Raw genomic sequence first — 20376 nt, 5'->3', positions numbered from 1 at the left:
CTACTTATCTAATGACCTTCCGAGTCACTTACTTTGATCTATCGACGTACTTACCTACTTACTTACTTGTACCTAGATCTTTGCTTACTTAACTACTTATTTGCTTACTTACCTACCTAACTACCAGCCTACATAATTTTCTAGTTACTACTTGCTAACATTCTTGCTTACTTACTTGAAGGTAGAACATACTATTTTGGAAAATGTGCATATACTATTTGGACAAAAGTATTGCTTCACCTGTCCATTACACTTCAGTGGAAATGTGGCTTGTTTGTCCATATATTTCAATTACCGCTGGTTCCAAAATGCTTTTTTCTCCGCCACTTATACTGAAACCCGATTGCAGCGTCGCAGTTAGGGTGACCTCTTGAAACAATAAACAAAAACTCAATTAGCACCATCCCCTTTCACATGAATGTTCAAAGAGTCAAAAAGCGATCTACTCAATCATAGAGCGTAATCAAATTGCGCCGTCATGCCACTGTGTTGAATAGCCGGCCGTACAGGGGTGAACGCGACTCGGCCCTTCTGGCCACGCTGTCGGTTAGCGGAAATTTAAAAGTTCACCTCTCAACCTCTAATGGCGAGATCACAGTGTCCCATTTCCTCAGCAAGTCAAGCATGGAGTGGCTATTGTCTTAACCCTTTGCCATTTATTTACTTGCCTCGGCCCCGCCCGTTCTCCCTCTTTCCCATCTCTCCTGGCTCACCTCGTCTCCTCTCCTCTGCCCCTCCGCTCCACCTCTCCTTCCTGATTGCAATCAGCCAGCAGGGATAAGCATGGCAGGAAATGTTGGAAACAAGCTTAAGTGGGGAGAATAACACCGGTTTATGGCTGGAGTGGAGAACCCTCTTTCACCACATCACTGATTACTTTGTGTGTGTGTGCTTGTGTGTCCTTGAGCTGCTACTGCTGACTTCCTTCCTTTTCATCCAAAGTGTTGTGTGTTTGTGTGTGTGTGTTGGGGGGGGGGGGGATACATTTTAAAGTGATTTTGGAATATTGTTGAATCTAAACTTGACCAACTTTCAAAGTGCGCTACCACAATCTTACACCTTAATACTGCTGCTCTCACTTCTCTCCTAAGGAGCTTTCTTCCACACTCACTCTCCTCTCCCACTTGCATCCGTCGCTTCTCTCGCAGCTTTTTCAGGGCAAGCCTCATCTTCTCCTTTACTAAACAGATTACGACGCAGCCTCCTCACCAGAGACTTCGCTTTAGAGAGTCTGCAACACCTGTTCTTTGCCTGCAGTGCGTCCTTATCGATCGAAAGGCCCCCGCCAAGCCGTCTGCATGTGTTTGGCTTCTCCGTCTACCGAGCGGCCGTTGCCAAATTAGGCTGGCATATCCGGAGCATCAAGGCGGAGGGGAAACACACAGTTTTGCAAAAATTGAACAGACGTACACAAGTAGGGAGCTTATGAAAGACAACGAACTAGATGCAAAAACGTATACGCAGACAACTGGGAAGTTTCATTTACCCTACTGCAACATTTACTGACTCACATCCATTCCAATGTAGAACAGCTTTAATTGTACAACGACTCCAGTTTATAAATATTTTCTTTTAGCATGTCACGGTGGGCCCGCCTTTATCGGTGGACAACTGCGTGTTTGCGGGGTCAGAGTGGACGGACTCGCGCTGACATTGCGGCTACGGACACGTTTTAAAGTTGCAATGAAAACTACCTAAGCCCCATTCTCCCCGACAACCAGAAAACAATCGCGTTACATTTGTAAATATCAAACATGCTGTTATTATGCCTATCTGACTGCAGAGGTCCTTTCCATTTCAGGTACATAACAAATAATAAACCAGCATAACAACAAAACAAAATACGTTTGGTCCCATAAGCCTCTTGCTTGGAGGTGGGCCTCAAACCACAGCGGAACACAGCATGCCGTGCTTATGTAACTGAAAATCCGGTACGGGTTGTATGCATTTGTAAAGAAAAATCAAATTCATTAAATAAACGTGCATTCGAAATTAGCAACCGAACTTGTCAGGACCTTCCAGCCGTTTGGATGGCAGCTTCATTAGCTGAGGTGGTTTTCTATCGCTAAAATATCGTTGCTTTGAAGTGCTCTATTCTGTCTTATCAGCAAGCTCGGGCCACTCGCCACAAGCTGTGTACGTGCGTGTGTGTGTGTGTGTCTGTGTGTGCCAGCCATAGGGAGAGTGTGTTATCGCAGTACGCAGGCCTGTCCAATGTTTGTGCTACCATGCAGCCTCGAATGCTTTGTGTCCTCCAGTTAGATTATCGTTTTGCCTTGGAAGCATCCCTCCCCGCTCTTCAAGTGGTGTATGCGTGTGTGTGTGTGTGTGTGTGTGTGTGTGTGTGTGTGTGTGTGAGCGAGAGAGAGAAACCATTCAGGCAAGTCATTTTAGGGATAGTGCGTATTGTCAAGCCCATGCCACCACTATCCTAATGCGTCCCCTTTTTTTGACTCACTTCCTGTCTTTTCCTGATCGCGTAGGAATCCTGCCAGGATTGTTTGTCTTCTCTCTCTCGCTCTCTTGCTTTCGTCTAGCCCTTCAGCCTTTAGGTGTTGACGATTTACAGGCCCTTTGTTTATTGAGTGAGAAGTCAACAAGAGCACTCCAGGCTACAGAGTGCACGCAGGCAGATATATGCAGTCGCATGGAGAAAATTTACTACGCACACACACGCACGCACACACACGCCGACATCATGTCTGTTGACATGTTGGAAGATGTCATGTTTGCTTACCTTGCTGGCTGAGAGCAACTCTTCAACTCCTTCAGTGAGTTGACATATAACTCCACAGATTAGTTCCCTACAAGTTACACCATTGCGAACTGACTTTAAAATGTGTGAATGCTCTGAAACTTTTTTTTGTACAGTTGGGTATCAGTTACAAGCTGGTTGGAGCTGGAGACTCTTCAGTCCATTAGTTACAAACAAGCAGAATGTGTAATTGCTGACATTATTAATGTTTGTTAAAACCGGACTCAGAGTCTTTCTGTGCATGTGTAGTTTGCATGTTCTTCCCTTTTTTGTTTGGTCCCACAACTAAAAACAAGTAAGGTTGATTTTCTGTCAGCTTCATTGACCAAGGTGCTGACACTGGATGTGGAGTTGCTGCCCACTGCTCCTCTGGCATGGGTCGCATGCAGAGAGCAAATTTTGATGATAAATGAAGTACTTAAAAATATGTTGCAGTCTTGATTTTCCTGATATTGTGTGGTGGTATTTTCTCCTGGTGCAAGTATGTCTTGCCTGTGATTTCCGTCGCAAGGCTGTTCGGTATTGTCATCCTGGAACAAATACCCGCAGGCCATGTATGAACACGGCGGCTGCCGAGCTTTCAACTTCCCCTGAAAGAGTTTGCTGCAGCATAATAGTTGATAAAACAATCTCATCAAAAATAATTAACGGCCCATCTGAAGGTTCTGATCCTATCACATCATTTTACTCAGCTGTCAGGGTCTGTTAAGTTTAATTAATTTGCTTTTTTGCTGGGCATGTGAAGATCTTCTAATCTATTTGATATTAATAAATCTCGTTCAGAAACATTTTTTATTTTTTTTTGCAGTTGTAAAGGTCAGTAAAAATAGGCCATAAACACTAGTATAATTTATAATTTTTAACGTCTCGTCTTGGAATAGATTGGAATTATTTGATAAATTTGATGTACTTGTACAAGTACCTGTACTGTATTATTAGCATTGCGACGCTAGTGCTAACCTGTGTCCTAGCTGGTCTACAAATATTTACAGAGCTCACTAAAGTAGGCCATCTGTGGTTGCTATGGCAATGACATAGACGCTATTAATCCTTTTATACAAGCTCGCCATACGCGTGATTTTGAGGGTATTGTTTAAAGGTGTGAATCGATTCCATATTGTTCAAGCTTGAGCAGAGTTGAGACTGTCACAGTTTTGAATAGCAGTTGAAGATGCAGCTATTGTTGGAATAGAAAAGGACGCATGCTGATGTTTTCTCCGCAATGTGCAAATTAGAGAAAAGCAAGCTAACAGCTTGTAAAGTGTAACTGACAAAGCAAAAATCAAACCGTGGAGAACATAGCTCCTTTTAAGTGGCATTACGATGTTGCCATTGCACGTGTAGTTAAGGCTTAATGTTAGTCCTAATGAGAACACCTCATAGCCCCTTTCCTTATAAAGCTGTTACGTCGCATAACCAGACTTCGCTGAGTGACGCAATGATTCATTCATGGCATTGACAAGGTATGTTATCACCCAAAAAGAGATGTGGAAAAGGAACAAATGCCATCAAAAAGAGTGCGTTTTTGTTGAACGGAAATCGGAACAGGGGGAATGAAAGTGCGAGCAAGAAAGTGGCGAGTGAGCAATCAAGTCAGAAAATGTCAGGTGGAAAATGTCAAGAGAGCAGCAGAGGAAAAGAAAAGACAGATATGCTGTGGCCCCTTGCCTATGATGCTAGCAGGCTTTTATGTTGCCTCACCCCGAGCTGCCAGGCCTGTTTTCAGCCTTGTACTCAAATGACAGCAGACATCACCCTCACACACACACGCACACAACATTACTGTTGTGGCAGGGCTCCTAATCGAGCATCCCACACACACACACACACACACACACACACCCTTTTTTTCTTTTCATCAAAAGCACATGCACACACACACACACACACACACACACACACACAGACAGTGACAGCTCGTCCCTAGGCCACAGCTGACACATGTGATTGATGGCAATGTTCCGTGGAGAATGCATAAGGCAGGGCCAGCAATAATTCAGGAACAGGGAGCAGCACTGTTTAGGTTGAGAAACACTCCATGAAGTTACGGAGAGAACCGACGCACACAATGTACAGCGGGATGTTTCACGGCTGTCAGTCAAGCAAGCGGGCGAGGGAGAAGCACAGAAGGAAGGTGGTTTTCATTAAAGTCCACAGCAAGGGTCGACTTCTGCTCACAATGAATAATATAGACGCCCCCTCGTTGCAAACGCCCACTAAGACCTGCTTCTCATTCCGCTCGCTCTTTTATTCACACCCAAAGGACTGTGCGAGTATCACTAAATCAATGGTAACAAGCATCGCAGTAAAAAGAAGGTGACGGGATGACCTCACACAGATTTCTTAGAATAAAGCTCATTTAGCCGAACATGACAAGCAATCTTGTACAAAGACAACAGGGGAGCGGGGTCTGTGTATTTTTTTTCCAGTTGTTTTTGTTGTTGTTGTTGTTTTGTGGTAAAACATAAGGACTGACATTTAACTGAAGGTCCTTGTTCTTAGTGGGGAAAATAATGATCAATCAATCAATTAATTGTTATTTTTTTAACTTCCGTTAGCCGACGTCTTTTGACAGCACACTAGTTGAGTTTCAATTAAGAGCGCCTCTGCTGGTTGCAGCCGAGTAGTGCACTCCATTTTGCTTCAAGATACAATTAATTCCACACAATTAACAACATAAGGTTAGGGTTATGGCTATCCCGAACCCTAACTAACACTACAATTAACAAAATTAAATCAAAATCAATTAATTGAACAACCTGTGATTTTGCCCATTCATAGTAAAGAGAGAGAAAAAATAACAATAATAATTGACGTCTTTAGACGGCATTGGCAGGGAATAGATGGATTCTTAATTACGTCTTTGGACGGCATTGGCAGGGAATGAGTTAATGAAAGATGTGAGGTCGTGCTTTGCCTTGGCCTCTCTGAAGGCAATGTGTAAATATTTCCCTTTATCTAACACTCCCTAATGCAATATTGATTTGCACCACACACAGCGCTGCAGCGGAAAGTTCAGAGGTAGGATGAGACAAGCCGCTATAGTGTGTGCACTTTTGGAGACGCTGCGCATCATTCTTTTCAATGCTGTCATCTCTTCTATCCCTTCTTTATTTCCGACCTCTGTGTGAATAATTAAGATTATTTTACAATGAAATATTGACACTAAAAATGTCTCACAGGCATTAGGGGACAATGCCGCTTCCCATGATGGCACGTGATCATGAATCATGCATGACGCAGCAATATACAGTAATGTAATACAGTATTGTATGGTATACTAATTATAGCATAGCATTTATAGTATAATAATGTATAGTGTAATAATTTATCATATAATATTACATAGCATATTACACATATGCACTGCAAGTGATATGTGATACGTATAATAGCGTGTGGTAAACACCACTATAGTATAGCATGGCAAGGAAATAATGTATTTAGTAATTATACAAATGCTAACTTTTCAGACATGTTTTTTGTTTACATTTCACTGGAATGTTCTGATGTCAGACCTCACAAGTTTCAAGTAGGAAAAAAACTGCAGTCTGGAATACAGCACTAGTATGGTGCCATGTTAACACTACAAAAGCAGTGTACTGGTACGTACAGTATATGAGCTCCTTGTGGTGGAAAGAATTACTGACTTAAATACAGATGAAATGTAGAATGTTTGAAAAAAAAATACAATCAAACATATTAGAACGAGGCTTGCAGATACAACATGCATGCGGCTTGTTTAAACTTTTGCTTTTTAAACGAGCTTGTACATTACATTTTTATATATATATTTTTTTCATTTGAAGTGGAATACATTTGCTTTCAATGTTTAACTGTCAATTGTTAAAACATAAGTAATTTTTTTTTATTTAACTCAAGGGCAATATGTTTTTAATTAAATAGTTTTTCAAGGTTTTTTCTACATTTGAGTGCAGTGTTAATGTTCAAACTGCATAATTTTGCAGTGGATTAAAATATAATAAAATCTCTTGCATTTTGGGATGAACATTTAGACCTACTACGTTACTGTATTTTCATGTTGGTCATTATGATGGTACTTGGGGATTTAGTTTTGTATTCAGCACTTGGTGAAAAAAAAAAAAAAGTACCACGGCTATAGAGAATAATATAGTGTAGTGCATTACAGCGCAGTGCGGTCGTGTAGTGTACTATAGCATCATATCGTCAGTGCAGTTTGTAAGTAAAACACTATAGTACATCCATCCATCCATCCATCCATCCATCCATTTTTTGAGCTGCTTCCCCTCACTAGGGCGTGCTGGAGCCTATCCCAGCTGTCATCGGGTAGGAGGCAGGGTACACCCTGAACTGGTTGCCAGCCAATCGCAGGGCACATTCAAACAAACAACCATTCGCACACAAATTTAGAGTCTCCAATTAATGCATGTTTTTGGGATGTGGGAGGAAACCGGAGTGCCTGGAGAAAACCCACGCAGGCACGGGGAGAACATGCAAACTCCACACAGGCGGGGCCGGGATTTGAACGCCAGTCCTCAAAACTGTGAGGCAGATGTGCTAACCAGGCGTCCACCGTGCCGCCACGATAGTACATTGTAGTCAAATTTAGTTGGCATTTCGTTTAATTTAGTTAGCATTATAAAGCACTATAATATAGTCGTTGAAGTACATAATTGTGAATCGAGGAAATTTAGTCCATAATGCAAACAATTCATAATTTGGTTACTCTCATCCTTTTTGGTACTTTGAACATAAAAACCCACACAAGTGGAAAAGAAATATTCCAGCAATTGTACAATTTGACAATCTGATGCAATGGGTGCACTGCAGTCTGGGTTGTTTGGACGTAACTTTTGCCTTCCTGTTTCCTTCGTAGACTTCCGCCCGCCCGTGATCCCGCCGAACAGAGGAGGCGGCGGCGCAGTCGGAGGGGGCTCCTCATCCTCAACCGGTCGTTCTACCACCACTCGCTCTCCGCCCTACTACACTACCCCGCGTCCTCTCCTCACGACCTCCCCGGGTCAGCGTTACCGAACCACCACGACAGTTCGCCAGCCCGCCGTGAATCCTGCCGGCGGTTCACCGTCCGACGCCAACCACATCCCAGACATCAACCGCAAAGCCGGGGAGCGCTACCCGCCGGTGCGGGCGCCCCCGGCGGCGCCGCAGCCCCCGGCTTTTCCTCCCCAGGACTTTTGTAGTCCGAGAGTGACGGCTGATATTTCGTGGCCCCGGACCCAGCAAGGCCAACTGGCCAAGCAGCCGTGCCCGGTTGGGACACTTGGTAAGGAACATCGCCGGATGATGTCACTGTGTGAAATCTTTATGTTCAAATAATGAAGACGATTTTCACTCATGAGGAAATGATCAAGCCGCAACAGCGCAACTCCTCATGGAGGTGAAGGCTAAAAGTTGGCAGAGTCAATAAACAAATCCCAAAAGTGAAGAGCCAGTGTTTTATACTGCGGGTCCATTCATCACAGTGCACACGTACTCTACCTCCATGGGATGCATTGTTCATGTTAATTTGCTGACATGACAACGACCTCCCTCCTTGCTCCCCCGCGGGCGCCACATGAGGTGTTCAAGTCTTTCGGTGAATGTCAGCGCCGTCTCCCTGATTAGTTTTGCTGCTCTTGCAGGCGTGGCCACGTACGTGTGCGTGGCCCGTTTGGGCTACTGGGATCCTCGAGGTCCTGACCTCAGCAACTGCACGTCACCTTGGGTCAACCACATCATGCAGAAAGTAAGTGTGGATGTTTCCGGCCGCCCTCGCGAGCATGTGTGGTGTGATCGTTTCCCAGAGCATCATTTCTCACGCGTGGAGATACAACGACCACAGGGAGGGATTTATCCCGCATGTATTCATCTCCTTTTGTCAACCTATCAACTAGTGCTTGAAACAGACAAGATTGTATATAGCTGTTGGGGAGTGCAGGTTTTGCAGAAAGGACGCCGTTTGTGTTGATGTTTTGTTCTCCAAGATGCCAATATTGTGTGAATACTGTGAGACAAAAAAATTCTCGAGGCTAAACACCAGGAAAATTGTTTGGCGTGGTAAGCGATTACTTTGCCCTGTCCAAACGCTGCGACTACAATCACGGACGTTTTCAGTAAGCCGTGAACATCAAACGGTAGATTAAAAATAAAAGTTGCAGCTATGAGGCAGCCAATCAAAATGCTCCAATTTCATGCGAATATTGTTCACAGCCACTCGGTGGTGTTTGCTCGCCGTCTCGGCATTGTTGTGCTTTATTGCGTCGACCTGCTTTCTGTAGGAGAGCAGAAGGGAACCTCGAAAGGCATTCATTCCTGCTTGAATGAGAATTTGAATGCAAAATATCGTATTTGAGCCAACTGGTTAGCACGTCTGCCTCACAGTCGTAAGGTTGTGGGTTAAAATCCCGGCCTCGCCTGTGTGGAGTTTGCATGTTCTCCCCGTGCCTGCGTGGCTTTTCTCCGGGTACTCCGCTTTCCTCCCACATCCCAAAAACACGCGTGCTAGGTTAATTGAAAACTCAAAATTTCCCGTCGGTGTGAATGTGAGTCCGAACGCTTGTTTGTTTCTATGTGCCCTGCGATTGGCTGGCGACCAGTTCGGGGTGTACCCCGCCTCTCGCCCAGAGTCAGCTGGGATTGGCTCCAGCACCCCCTATGACCCGAGCGAGGATAAGCGGTACAGAAGATGAATGAATGAATGAATGAATGAATATTGTATTTGAAGTTGGACAAAAACTAGGGAGTTGAACCACTATTATTTATGATGTCAATATGACGCAATACCTACTCCTTTTACAATGAACAGTAGCTATTTATTAGTTACTGTTAACAGCTTATTTTTACAGTCGACCATAAACAATGTTAAAATTGAGATGTTTGACGGACATCTGCAATGTCTTTAAAACCGCTTCATTGTTTTTTCTTTTTAGTTCCGATGGTAAATTGTTAAGCAAAAAGTGCCTGCACTGTCTTGTGACACTTTTACCCCAGAATGGGCGATTTCGATTGACTTTATTTCCTATAAGACAACATCCTTCCAAAATCCAAACTAATCAAACTTGTGTTTGATCGTAGATGTTCCGCTGTATGTGATGTGTTTATGGTGACATTGCCCAAGTGGAAACACAGTGTACAGGGGATCCTATGAATAATTCTAAATATTGCATGATAGCTTTTCTCCGAACACCCTATTCGGCTTTTTCCTCTTTCCGACATCTCCCTGTCCTCCGCCTTGCACTCAACTTTCTATGCAACTTTTTCTCATTGCTTCAACTCCCACTACGTCGTCGTCTCTAACTCCATCCATCATTTCCCAATCCCCCGGCGCTGCCCCCACCCGCCTCCGCCCTTTTTGTCGCTCTGTTTGTACCCAGCTGCGGTCGGGCGAGACGGCGGCCATTGTGGCCAGGGAGCTGGCGGAGCAGACCAAAGGGCTCCTGCGTCCTGGCGACGTGCCTTCCACGGTGCGGGCGATGGCACAGCTGGTGGAGCTGCTTGACGTGCAGCTCAGGAACCTCACCCCCGGGGGCAAGGACAGCGCCGCCCGCAGCCTGACCAAGGTACTGCGTGCGTTCAATGCATATGTTGCGGATAAGCAAATTACACAAAATAATGAGAAATGTAAACAATGGAAGTACATGGTAGAAACATGCAATAAACATTCCAAAGAAAGGTGATCCAAATGTTTACATTACATTTTAGATGCCAGCCTCCACTGAAACAAGTCCAAACTGCTTTTTTCAACCTGAATCAGAACCAAATTGTATTTAAAATCCACACTTACAATCACACCTGATGATACAGTACTTGAACGAGTCAGATGAAAAGTGTAAACTAAATCTAGAAACCTGCGTTTACCCTAAATGTAACAAATTAATGCCGTGTTACAGTGGCTTTATTTTAAAAAATAGTGGCTGTAGTTTGCAAGAACTACACTGCATTTTATTTCATTACACAGCTCCTATGTTAGTTGGGAAATCTCATTTAATGTTACAGGCGTAACAAAAGAAGGGTTCCTAGGAAGTTCCCGCAGCTTACATAAATGGAAACTCAATCGTGAGCATGCAGAGGATCTGTTTTATCGGCAGTGAACAAGGAAGAATTTAGTTGTGTAGTTTGTTCATGTAGGCATTCATTAAAGTGAGCCAAGTCATCGGGGACTCGCTGACTGGCTGCCTAATTGACTGGCTGAGTCATTTAATGGGAGACTGTTCCTTGATTGTCTTTGCTGAGGTCAACAGTGATAGGCCGACTTTGGGAGCGAGACTGACAGCTGCTGCCAACTCTTATACACTCACTTTTTCATTTTTTTAACTTTATGAATCACTGGCCCCGCACCTATTCGCACTCTCCCAATCTGCCTTTTCTGTCTCACTATATACAACCAGTGCTGTTTGTCCTCACTTATTTGAAATGAACACGTCAAAGCGAGAGTGCACGTGGAAACCATTCATCTGTGCTTTACTGTTGACCAGATGGCGAGTTTGAGGTTAGATAAGTATTGCTGACTGTGAGAAGAAAAGTGGCGCCCCTGATCTCATTAATGACCCAAATACCTAATTAAATCACTGCAATTTTGAAATGATGACCATTCATGTTTGAGTGGATTCGAATAAAAGCCATAATACACTCAACAGTAGATACAGAACATGGAAGAATCTATTTTAGTGAGAAAGTCGAAAGCATATCGCGCTGGCCTATGAAAAAGCCCATTTCATTTTCAGTATGATGCTTTTTGACTTTTGAACATAATTATCTGTTGGATGATAATTACTAATAATACTTTTTATACAGAACCCAGTGAAGGCAGAATATTGCCGCAACGGTGAATGCTTTCACACGGGGACACAGCATCCTACAACAAAATAATGTGACGTGTGACGACGCCAGTATTATGTACGATGTATAAAAATACTTGCTTTCACCACAACAGTGCGGGAGGAGTCAGGACTGTTTCGACAGGTGCCGTCCCGCCTCAGTTCTGGTCCCGAGACGACCTCACACAAAGCAGAATGTTGGCGACAAGACTTTGTCCTGCCATTCCATGTCAGTGCCACTAAAACAGATCGTCAATTTAGGGGGAAAAGGTTCAGTCCGAGGTTTCGCAGGTAATGTACAGAGAGCTAAAATTTATAGTAACGACACACAATACGCTGAAGAAGAAAGTAAATGGTCAATTGTTTTATCTTACTTCACTTTGTCACAAGACACACATGAATACCTGATAAATATTGCAGTACGCTGTACAAGTCAGTTTGCTGCAATTTATAAAAACATGAAATTCACACGTGCAATATACAGCTGTGGAGGTAAATGTGTCCATTTGTGTTTTGAGGGCTAAACAACAGCCATTTGCGGTGTGACTTTACAAACTACTTTGCTGTCAAAAGTTGTGAGTGAACTCAAATATTACGCGCGTACTTTTTAATTGGAAAGAGACAATATATTTTTTACAAGCGCTGTCTCTAAATTCGGGGTCACGCGCAGGTTCAGTTCGGAAACAAAGAGAAACAAGGGTGTTTTGGGATACGCAATGAAAATAGAGGTGAGTGAGAAGACGAACGATGTATTTGCAGTCCCCGAAGTCTATTTGTGTGATGTTAATGACATAGCTCTGTGCGTGCGCGTGTGTGTGTGTGCGCGTGCGTGTTTGCTCTCCAGAGGCCTCGCGCGTGTGTGGGATTAAGAGGTGTTACATCGCTAACAGTTGAATTGTTTGAATTTACAGCTTCAGAAGAGAGAGAGGTCCTGCAGGTTTTTCACACAGGTATTTCCGCTTCCTGGTATCTGTTGATTGCTTTGCCACACCCGCGCTTTGTGTGTGTTTGTGTGTGTGTGTGTGCGTGTGTTTTTGTTTTTGTTTTGTTTTTTTACTTTCACGATCAGCATGTAATTTATCAAGCAAGCCTGTGTGTGATATCACACATTTGCGAGGCTACTTTGAAGATGCACTCTGCAACAGAGGTTTTCAAATTTGAATTGAAACCCTTTGCGGAGGGTAATTTAACTCCATAACTATAATAAATCATCAGCATCCATCACCTGAATCCACAGGTGTTTGCTGACAGTATTTTCATCTCCTCAAAGTGTTTGCTTCTTTTCTTTTCATTTCCATTTTTTTCTTTGATTTGCAATCAGTGGTACAGATAAGAGACCATGATCAATATCAATAGTCGCTCATCTATTTTGCAGGACCGTATGTTGGCTTGTAAACGGGTCTGCCTGGAAGCAAATGACTCGCTATCCATCTCCATTCATTGAAATGTCGTCTCTGCCGCGGCGAAGTGGAGTGATGGATAGTTTGTTGCACGCCGGTTCGTGATCATGGTCTCGCACCTTTCAAAATCATGAACTAACGTGTGTCCGGTCGGCTTCTATGTCCTTGACGCTCCTGTGCATCGCGGTTAACGTTGCAACCTTACAACACACAATGTTGCTTCACTTCAACATCTTTTTATTTGAGTTCATAAACTCTGCTATTAACTAAAATGGCTTTCAGTCGAGTGCAGACCTTAACCAGGGATGAAAACGTGATATTCTTACACTTTCATATGAAGAGGTGAAACGCATCAATTTTTGGTGAATTGAGTAAAATGAGGTTGGTTTTTTCCCCCCTCTGGTTAGAGGATAAAGCTACGACTTTTTTCATATGGGGTGTGCAAAATTAACCCAGTAATTGCTTTTCTTCTGTTCCACTGATGCGGTTCACCACCGCTCTTGTCACAATGGACGCATTTGGCAAAATCAGGTCCAATCGAAGCGTTGCCGTATATGCGATGTAAATAACACTCACTGCTCGTCACTCATTGGTCGAGCAGATTCGTTGTTGCTTGAAATTCAAAATATGCATGCGCACATCAGTGTACCAATTTCCTCTGCCATAGCTCTGGATGCTGCAGTATTATACCGCTCTTAATTTAATCTTTTTTAAACATTTTCAGTAGAGGCGCAAAGATTAATCGATTAATCGACAACTATTATTATATTATATATAACGATTAGGTGTGAATGTGAGTGCGAATGGTTGTTTGTTTCTATGTGGCCTGCGATTGGAGGGGCGACCAGTTCAGGGTGTACCCCGCCTCTCGCCCAAATAAAGCTGGGATTGGCTCCAGCACGCCCACGACTCGCGTGAGGGGAAGCGGTACAGAAAATGGTTGGACGGCTGGATATAACGATTAATTAATAGATTAATTGTTTAGAGACCTTGTTTAACTTAAAGTTGTCTAAATCCTCAGAATTTCAGCCTTTCATTTGTAAAGATTCTCAGTTTTCTGTCGTCCTTCATGAAACCAGACTGACTAGCTTTGAGTTTGATTAAAATAAGACATTTGCAAATATCTGCTCCTCTTTTGGCAAACAATGATCAACATTTTTGCCTGTTACTGAAACATAATCAATTTATGTTCTTGCATTTTCTGCACTGTAAATCTAAAATATTATCCTGTTAATGAAAGAAGAGATGGAAATTTGTTTTAATTCTTTTTTTATCCGATTCATCGATCAATCGAAAAAATAACAGACAGATGATTTGATTATTAAAATAATCGTTAGTGGCAGCCCCGATTTCCAGAAACGTTCATGTTGGCGACCCTCATTCTCCTGTATTTTTGTTGTTAGAACATCTCATTGCGTGACTGATGCGTTCAATAAGGTCTATTTTCTTTTACTGAAGCATTTCTGGTTGTGACTTTTCGACCTGACTGATTGACCGAAGCGGAATTATTCTGAAGCGACACGCCGACCACCCCAACTGGAAGCGAGACGATACTGTGTCGGCGATCGATAACCACAACCTGCATACCGTATTGCTCCAATAAAGTACAGTACAAAAAAACAAATTCGGTCACGTATCGTTTGTTTAATCCTCTCAACAAACAAAGAAACCAAAATGGCACTCAAGAATTTGGATTCCCTTGGAAGAGGTAATAACACAAGGACAAGGCACCTTCCTCATCTGTGTGCTGTAAACAGCCTGCAGCGTCTCATTTTTTGCTTTCGCGCATTCGCACGCATTCATACGCACCCTTGATGGGCTTGCTCTTTTTCTCCTGATGCAGGCTTTTTTCCCCCCCAACCTCCCCTCCTTTGCGAAAACTATCGACGTCAGCACCAGTCAGCAATGTCACATCATAGAACATGGCCTACAACTGCATGCGAGCTGACACACACACGCACGCGACACACACATCGCCGACGTCTAAATATAAACTCCCCAATGATCTTACATGTTCACATCACAGCGGTGGGTCGTTTTTTTTTTTTCTTTTTCTTTTTTTATAAGTTGCCTTCGATCTTTCACATCGCCGAACCGTCGGCTCGGCACCTCCAGACAGCTTCTTACGAGTTCGGAAAATTACATCACACACACCTTCCGCGTTGGGGTGGTGGAAGTGATCGATTATATAATTAGCCTCTGTAATGCAAAACCAAATTATACCATTGGTCCTCGACTCTGCCAGGTAGAAATGTGCGTGATTAGGGATGTGGTGTGTTGCTGCCCTCTCCTCGTTAATTATCTGCAGCGCTAATTGTCAAGTGAGGAGAGCGTGCAGGAGGTTTGGGTTCTTAATAGAGATGAAAAATAATTGAATTATCTTCCCACTTTCTCCCTCTCTTACGCTCTCTCTCTCTCTCTCTCTCTCTCTCTCTCTCTCTCTCTCTCTCTCTCGTTCTCACACACACATTTCGTTTGGGGAACTGGGGACTCGTTTCATGTGTACTAAATTGGCAATTTATTCATGATGAAGTTGGTTATTTGAAGAGGCTTTGATGCTGCAGGCTGGTTGATGGAGGCAGGTAGCTTGTGCAAGGTGCACTGAGAGAAAGAGAGAGAGAGAGAGAGAGAGAGAGAGAGTGATGGAGAAGATGCATTGTAGAAATAAAACTGAAAGACAAGGGGCGTTTGATTAGTTTTCTTTGAAGGCCCATGAGGCAAATTTGCAATCTATGAATTGTTTGATGAGTTTGTTGTCACATTTCTGTGGGGCCAATTATACATTACTCGTGCACTCACTGTAGTAGTCTCGCCACGCTGCACTATTTGCATATCTGTTGTTGACCAATACTGGCCACTCATGTGCCAGAGTAGCATCTGCGCCATTTGCACACTGACTGAGGAGTATCTGTATAGTATTTGCACAATCGACATTGGCCCAGATTATCGCGCTACTCGTCACTTTAAACTTGCATCCACTTCTTGAAGTCTCGGCGCCCTTTGCACAATGGTCATTGCACAGGACTATTGCTATATTAGTCATTCATACTGCTCTAATTGCTAGAGGACTCTGCATCTTTTTGCACAATTGTAAAAAAATAAATAAATAAATAAATTGACCCGGCATCACCAGATAACTAGCAACCCTGTATTGCTCAGTGCCTGTTTTTTTTTTTCTTTTTGTCAATGTCTTTCTGTCTCCAAAGTGTTCGCTGTCAATTGACTGTCTGTTGTCGTACTAGAGCGGCTCCAACTACCGGAGACAAATTCCTTGTGTGTTTTTTTGGACATACATGGCAAAATAAAGATGATTCTGATTCTGATAATCACGCATGCTACTTCCAGCTTGTCCCACCGATGGTCGCCACAGTGAGTCGCTTACGTGATTTGCTTGGCACAATTTTTACACCGAATGCCCTTCTTGACGCAACCCACCCATTTATTTATTTTTTATTATTATTAGGGCTTAGTGATTTCATTTGAGCTATTATTATTATTATTATTAATGATGAAATAATATCTAAAAATGATTATTAAAGCTATGTATTATTATACTCAGGAAATTGTGTTTGTTAGCATGTGTGCTAACTTGCGAAACAGCCTGGGTAATTGTCACTCCGTTCATTTTCATCCAGGTTTGCGAATGAAGGATGGGAGAAGGGTTCTCTCTTGCCCACTGAATGTTCTGAACTTCTGTCTCCATGCAAAATATCGCGAGTACCTGAGTACCGGTGCCATAGCTGACATCTTGCTGTTCTTTTTTTAGATCACATACAGTATTTGGCAAGGCAAGTTTATTTGTAGAGCCCAATTCATACGCAAGGCAGTTCAAAGTGCTTGACAGCTACATAAAATTCCATAAGACAAACATAATCATTAGCTGATTAAATGAAAAGCGAGGGATGCTGACAAAATACTTTCAGTTGTCATATGCACAATTACTGTAAGTAGAAATGTTTTCAGCCTGGATTTGAATATTGTCAGAGTTGAGGCTTGTGGAAAACTGAAACGCAGCTTCACCGTGTTTAGTCCCGACTCCGGTCACCAGCAGGAGGCCGTTCCCTGAGGTTCTCAGATCCTGAAGAGGTTTGCAAGGCTGCGACAAGTCAGCGACACCATGAGATTTGTACACACCAGGCTAGGCTAATGTGGTCATACTTGCTGGTTCTAGTCAGGACTCGGGCAGCAGCATTCTGGGTGTACGGCAGCTGCTCTAGCTCGTTTAGCGAGTCCCGTGAGCAGGCCGTCCTCCCTGCCGGTCACAAACGAACGCATGGATTTGTCTCTCCAAATTAAGTCGAGACACCATTCCTTTGACTTTGGCAATGATTTTCAGATCGTAAAAAACTGCTGACGTTACTCTTTTAAATTAGGTGAGGCCGAGTCAACATCACCTCTGCCGGTCGCAACCAACACATGATGAATCAACGATCAATTCCAACCGGAATCCACAAATCCGTTATGATGTCGTTCCCTACTTGCCGAAACAGAAATGGATGTGATCAGACCAAAAAGAAACAACAGAACGGCCAGCGAGGAGACAGCCGTGCTCAATGACAATGTCTAATGCGTCCTCTATTTCCGGCTGGCGGGTCAGAACGCGACATGCTGTGAATGTAAAGCCCGATTTAGCTCCAAACTCGTTCTGTCAGGACGGACAGAACACAAGTCCAACAACAAATGACAGAAAAGCCTGCTTCTCGGATGAAAACATTCTCAAAAAACATGCACTTTCTGCAAACGCACTCAAGCGAGAAAGAAAGGATTTATTATTTTTTTACTTCTACAGCCAAACGCTGTCAATTTAAAAGTGCGCCTTGCCGTGCGTGCGCGTACACACGGCGGCCGGCCGTGCACGCACGAGCACCCACACGTGTGCACGTGCGGCCCTCGTGGAGCTGCGAGAAGTAGAACGGGCCGCCTCTCGTCTGTCTTGCCGCTCTTGTTTACGCTGGATTACCCTAACGCTTCAAAGGATTTCACTTCTGCCCCATTTACTGGTGTGTGCGTGCACGCGTTCACTCTTATGCGCATACACAAGTGCAGAAATGAACACCCTCATCTTTTTCTGCAGGGCAAGTAACCCCTAAAAAAGGCCATAATTTTAGCCCTCGGCTCATCATACTTTCACCAAAGGCAACACACACACACGAATATTAACTCCATGACTTTTATGTGTGGATGTGTGGACCTCAAGGAAATCACACACCTTTTTTTTTTTTTTTCTCAGATACAGGTCCTTCTCCGCAGATGTAATCTCAGCACTGTAGAATTACATTTCAATGAAAAGGGGGGGGGGAGAAAAAAAACTTATATGGAATAGAAAATGCAAGATAATCGAAAGTTCAATCAAAAGCTGTGAGAAGTTTAATGAGAGTTATATGGGAGGGTGGGTGTCAGTTAGTGGTTATCTGAAACACATCAAAGTGCAGCATGAGGGAATGGAAAACAGAGCCTGCACTGACAATCGGCTCGGCAAGTGGAGCAGAATGGTGCACTGCGAATGCCTCGCCGCTACAGCGCGCACGCAAACACATCTCATACATTTGGAAACTTGCATATTAAACAAAAAGGCACACGCACACACTACTTTTTCAGATCGCCTCGTTTTTTGCTTTTTTTCTCAAATAGAATTGCCAACACATCAAAGAAACCATAAGAAAATACTCTTATTGTTATTATCACCTAAATACTGTATACTACATATGATCTCTCAACAACTACACGCACATGATCGTGGACAAAAGCCAAAATATGCTGTCCGAAATGTTTTGCCATAATTGCCCAAGTGGATGAAAGCGCTCCTATCTGACATTATCATAAGACTTTGCTGATATGGCGATACACAAAATGTGAACATTGATACAGTAAAACGGTGACCTTTGTTCTGCGCAGAAAAAATTGTGGATGAAAAAATTGTGATCATCAGTACAAATCCAACGTGCGTAGACAGTTTCGTGAGGAATTATGATGACTTCAAGTAAAGGGCTTTAATGTCATTTTTGGGCTACAACTAATAAATACATTTTTTAACTGTTTCAACATGATATCAATGTATTTAACATCCTTTGTTTAAATAATATACTATTAATAATAAGAAAGTAGCAGTAATAGCAATCAAAATAATCTTTTAACACAATTCAAGAAGCAAGACTCCAAAATTGAAACATTGACATTTCTTATCAACTGTTTGCACATAATTGCATTTCGTTTATTAGGCACAAAGTGTTGGTTTAAAGATAACGTTAAAAGAAAAATAACGAATGAATGAAAGTGAAAAAAAAAAGAAAAAAGTAACACTGTCCACATAGCTTGCCAAAGTGCCCGTCATGTTTCTTCATATGCGTTGTCTGTGTTAAGATTTACAGAACAGTTGATTTTGTTCTTGCGTTGTCAAGGTTGAACCAAGGATGTTGATGTGAGATGTGGGTCAATGTGGTTTGTTGCAAATAGATTTTGGACCTTGTTATCGTTAGCCTTGGGAATTGCTCTCGAATGTCAGGGTCATCCCCCTGCAAGTGATGAGCGCTTATCAACCGACTTCATGTCCACCGTGTTCACGGACATTCACAGGAGAGCAGAATATTTATTTTTGTTGTTTTTGAAAATAATTTGACAGGCTCTAATTTGAAAAGATAAATATTAATTAAATTCTGTGTTTCATCGGTCTGTGTAAAGTTCTCTATCAGGGGTCTGTTGAAGCTCGTTGTTGACTTAACAAGAAAAATTTGTTGTTTTTTGCCTGTGTACGCATTTTGCGTGCTTGATATTATGTCCAACATCTACTTGTTTGCCGAATCACTGGCTTAATTAGTTTGGTTTCCAAGCAGCCTTCCCGCAACTCATGCAACATGCATCACAGCTAATTAGCTGTTAGTTGGAGCGGGGCATCACACTATAAATTTAGCATCCCGGATTCATTACATATGTGATTATACCGAGGATGATTTGCCATCACGAATTAACCGAAACCAGTAGGGATTGATTTTAGCCGTCGTCTTGTGTGTGTTTTTAGCATATTAACACGCATGAGAGTCGTCACTTTTATCTCCACCAAGAAGGTTCGATCTTTTCCCGTTGAATTTTTTGGTGAGCAGAAAAAGTATGGAAATGGATTTTGGCTGGGATGGTGTTTTTTTCTTATTTTGAATAATTGAAGCATCATTCAATGGGACAAATTTCAAGCATCTGCAGAAGACGGGTATATATGAAGGGGAACGTACGGCGCTGATCCAAATTCGGCATGTCCTGCACTCGACGAAGTAGCATTTATTTTTGCTCCGCTGGCCTCCCTTCTGATCGCCAATAAACTGACGTATTGCACGTATCTTTTTCCTCCCCTGCCATTCCTCACCCGAGACCCTCGCGCTATTATGAGGCCACCTGCTCTCCTTCTCGAGGGGCAGCAAAAGGGCGAGACACA

The 20376-nt window shown here is 43.0% G+C and overlaps 1 protein-coding gene across 20 annotated transcripts in view; it reads left to right on the top strand.

Annotated features, from left to right (window-relative positions):
- adgrl3.1 (adhesion G protein-coupled receptor L3.1) overlaps positions 1-20376 on the top strand; it is a 149442-nt gene that overhangs the window by 86435 nt on the left and 42631 nt on the right. For 17 of the 20 annotated variants that reach the window (XM_061771351.1, XM_061771364.1, XM_061771361.1 and 14 more), the window contains exons 8-11: positions 7614-8021; positions 8380-8483; positions 10111-10296; positions 12465-12503. In XM_061771351.1, coding sequence (XP_061627335.1) covers positions 7614-8021; positions 8380-8483; positions 10111-10296; positions 12465-12503 — 737 coding nt within the window. The remainder of the gene's footprint in view (positions 1-7613; positions 8022-8379; positions 8484-10110; positions 10297-12464; positions 12504-20376) is intronic. The other 3 variants (XM_061771367.1, XM_061771366.1, XM_061771348.1) reach the window with 1 other exon arrangement.

Source organism: Phyllopteryx taeniolatus, chromosome 4, assembly GCF_024500385.1.
Source record: "Phyllopteryx taeniolatus isolate TA_2022b chromosome 4, UOR_Ptae_1.2, whole genome shotgun sequence".
NCBI classification, from domain to species: domain Eukaryota; kingdom Metazoa; phylum Chordata; class Actinopteri; order Syngnathiformes; family Syngnathidae; genus Phyllopteryx; species Phyllopteryx taeniolatus.
This window is presented reverse-complemented; position numbering and strand designations above follow the sequence as displayed.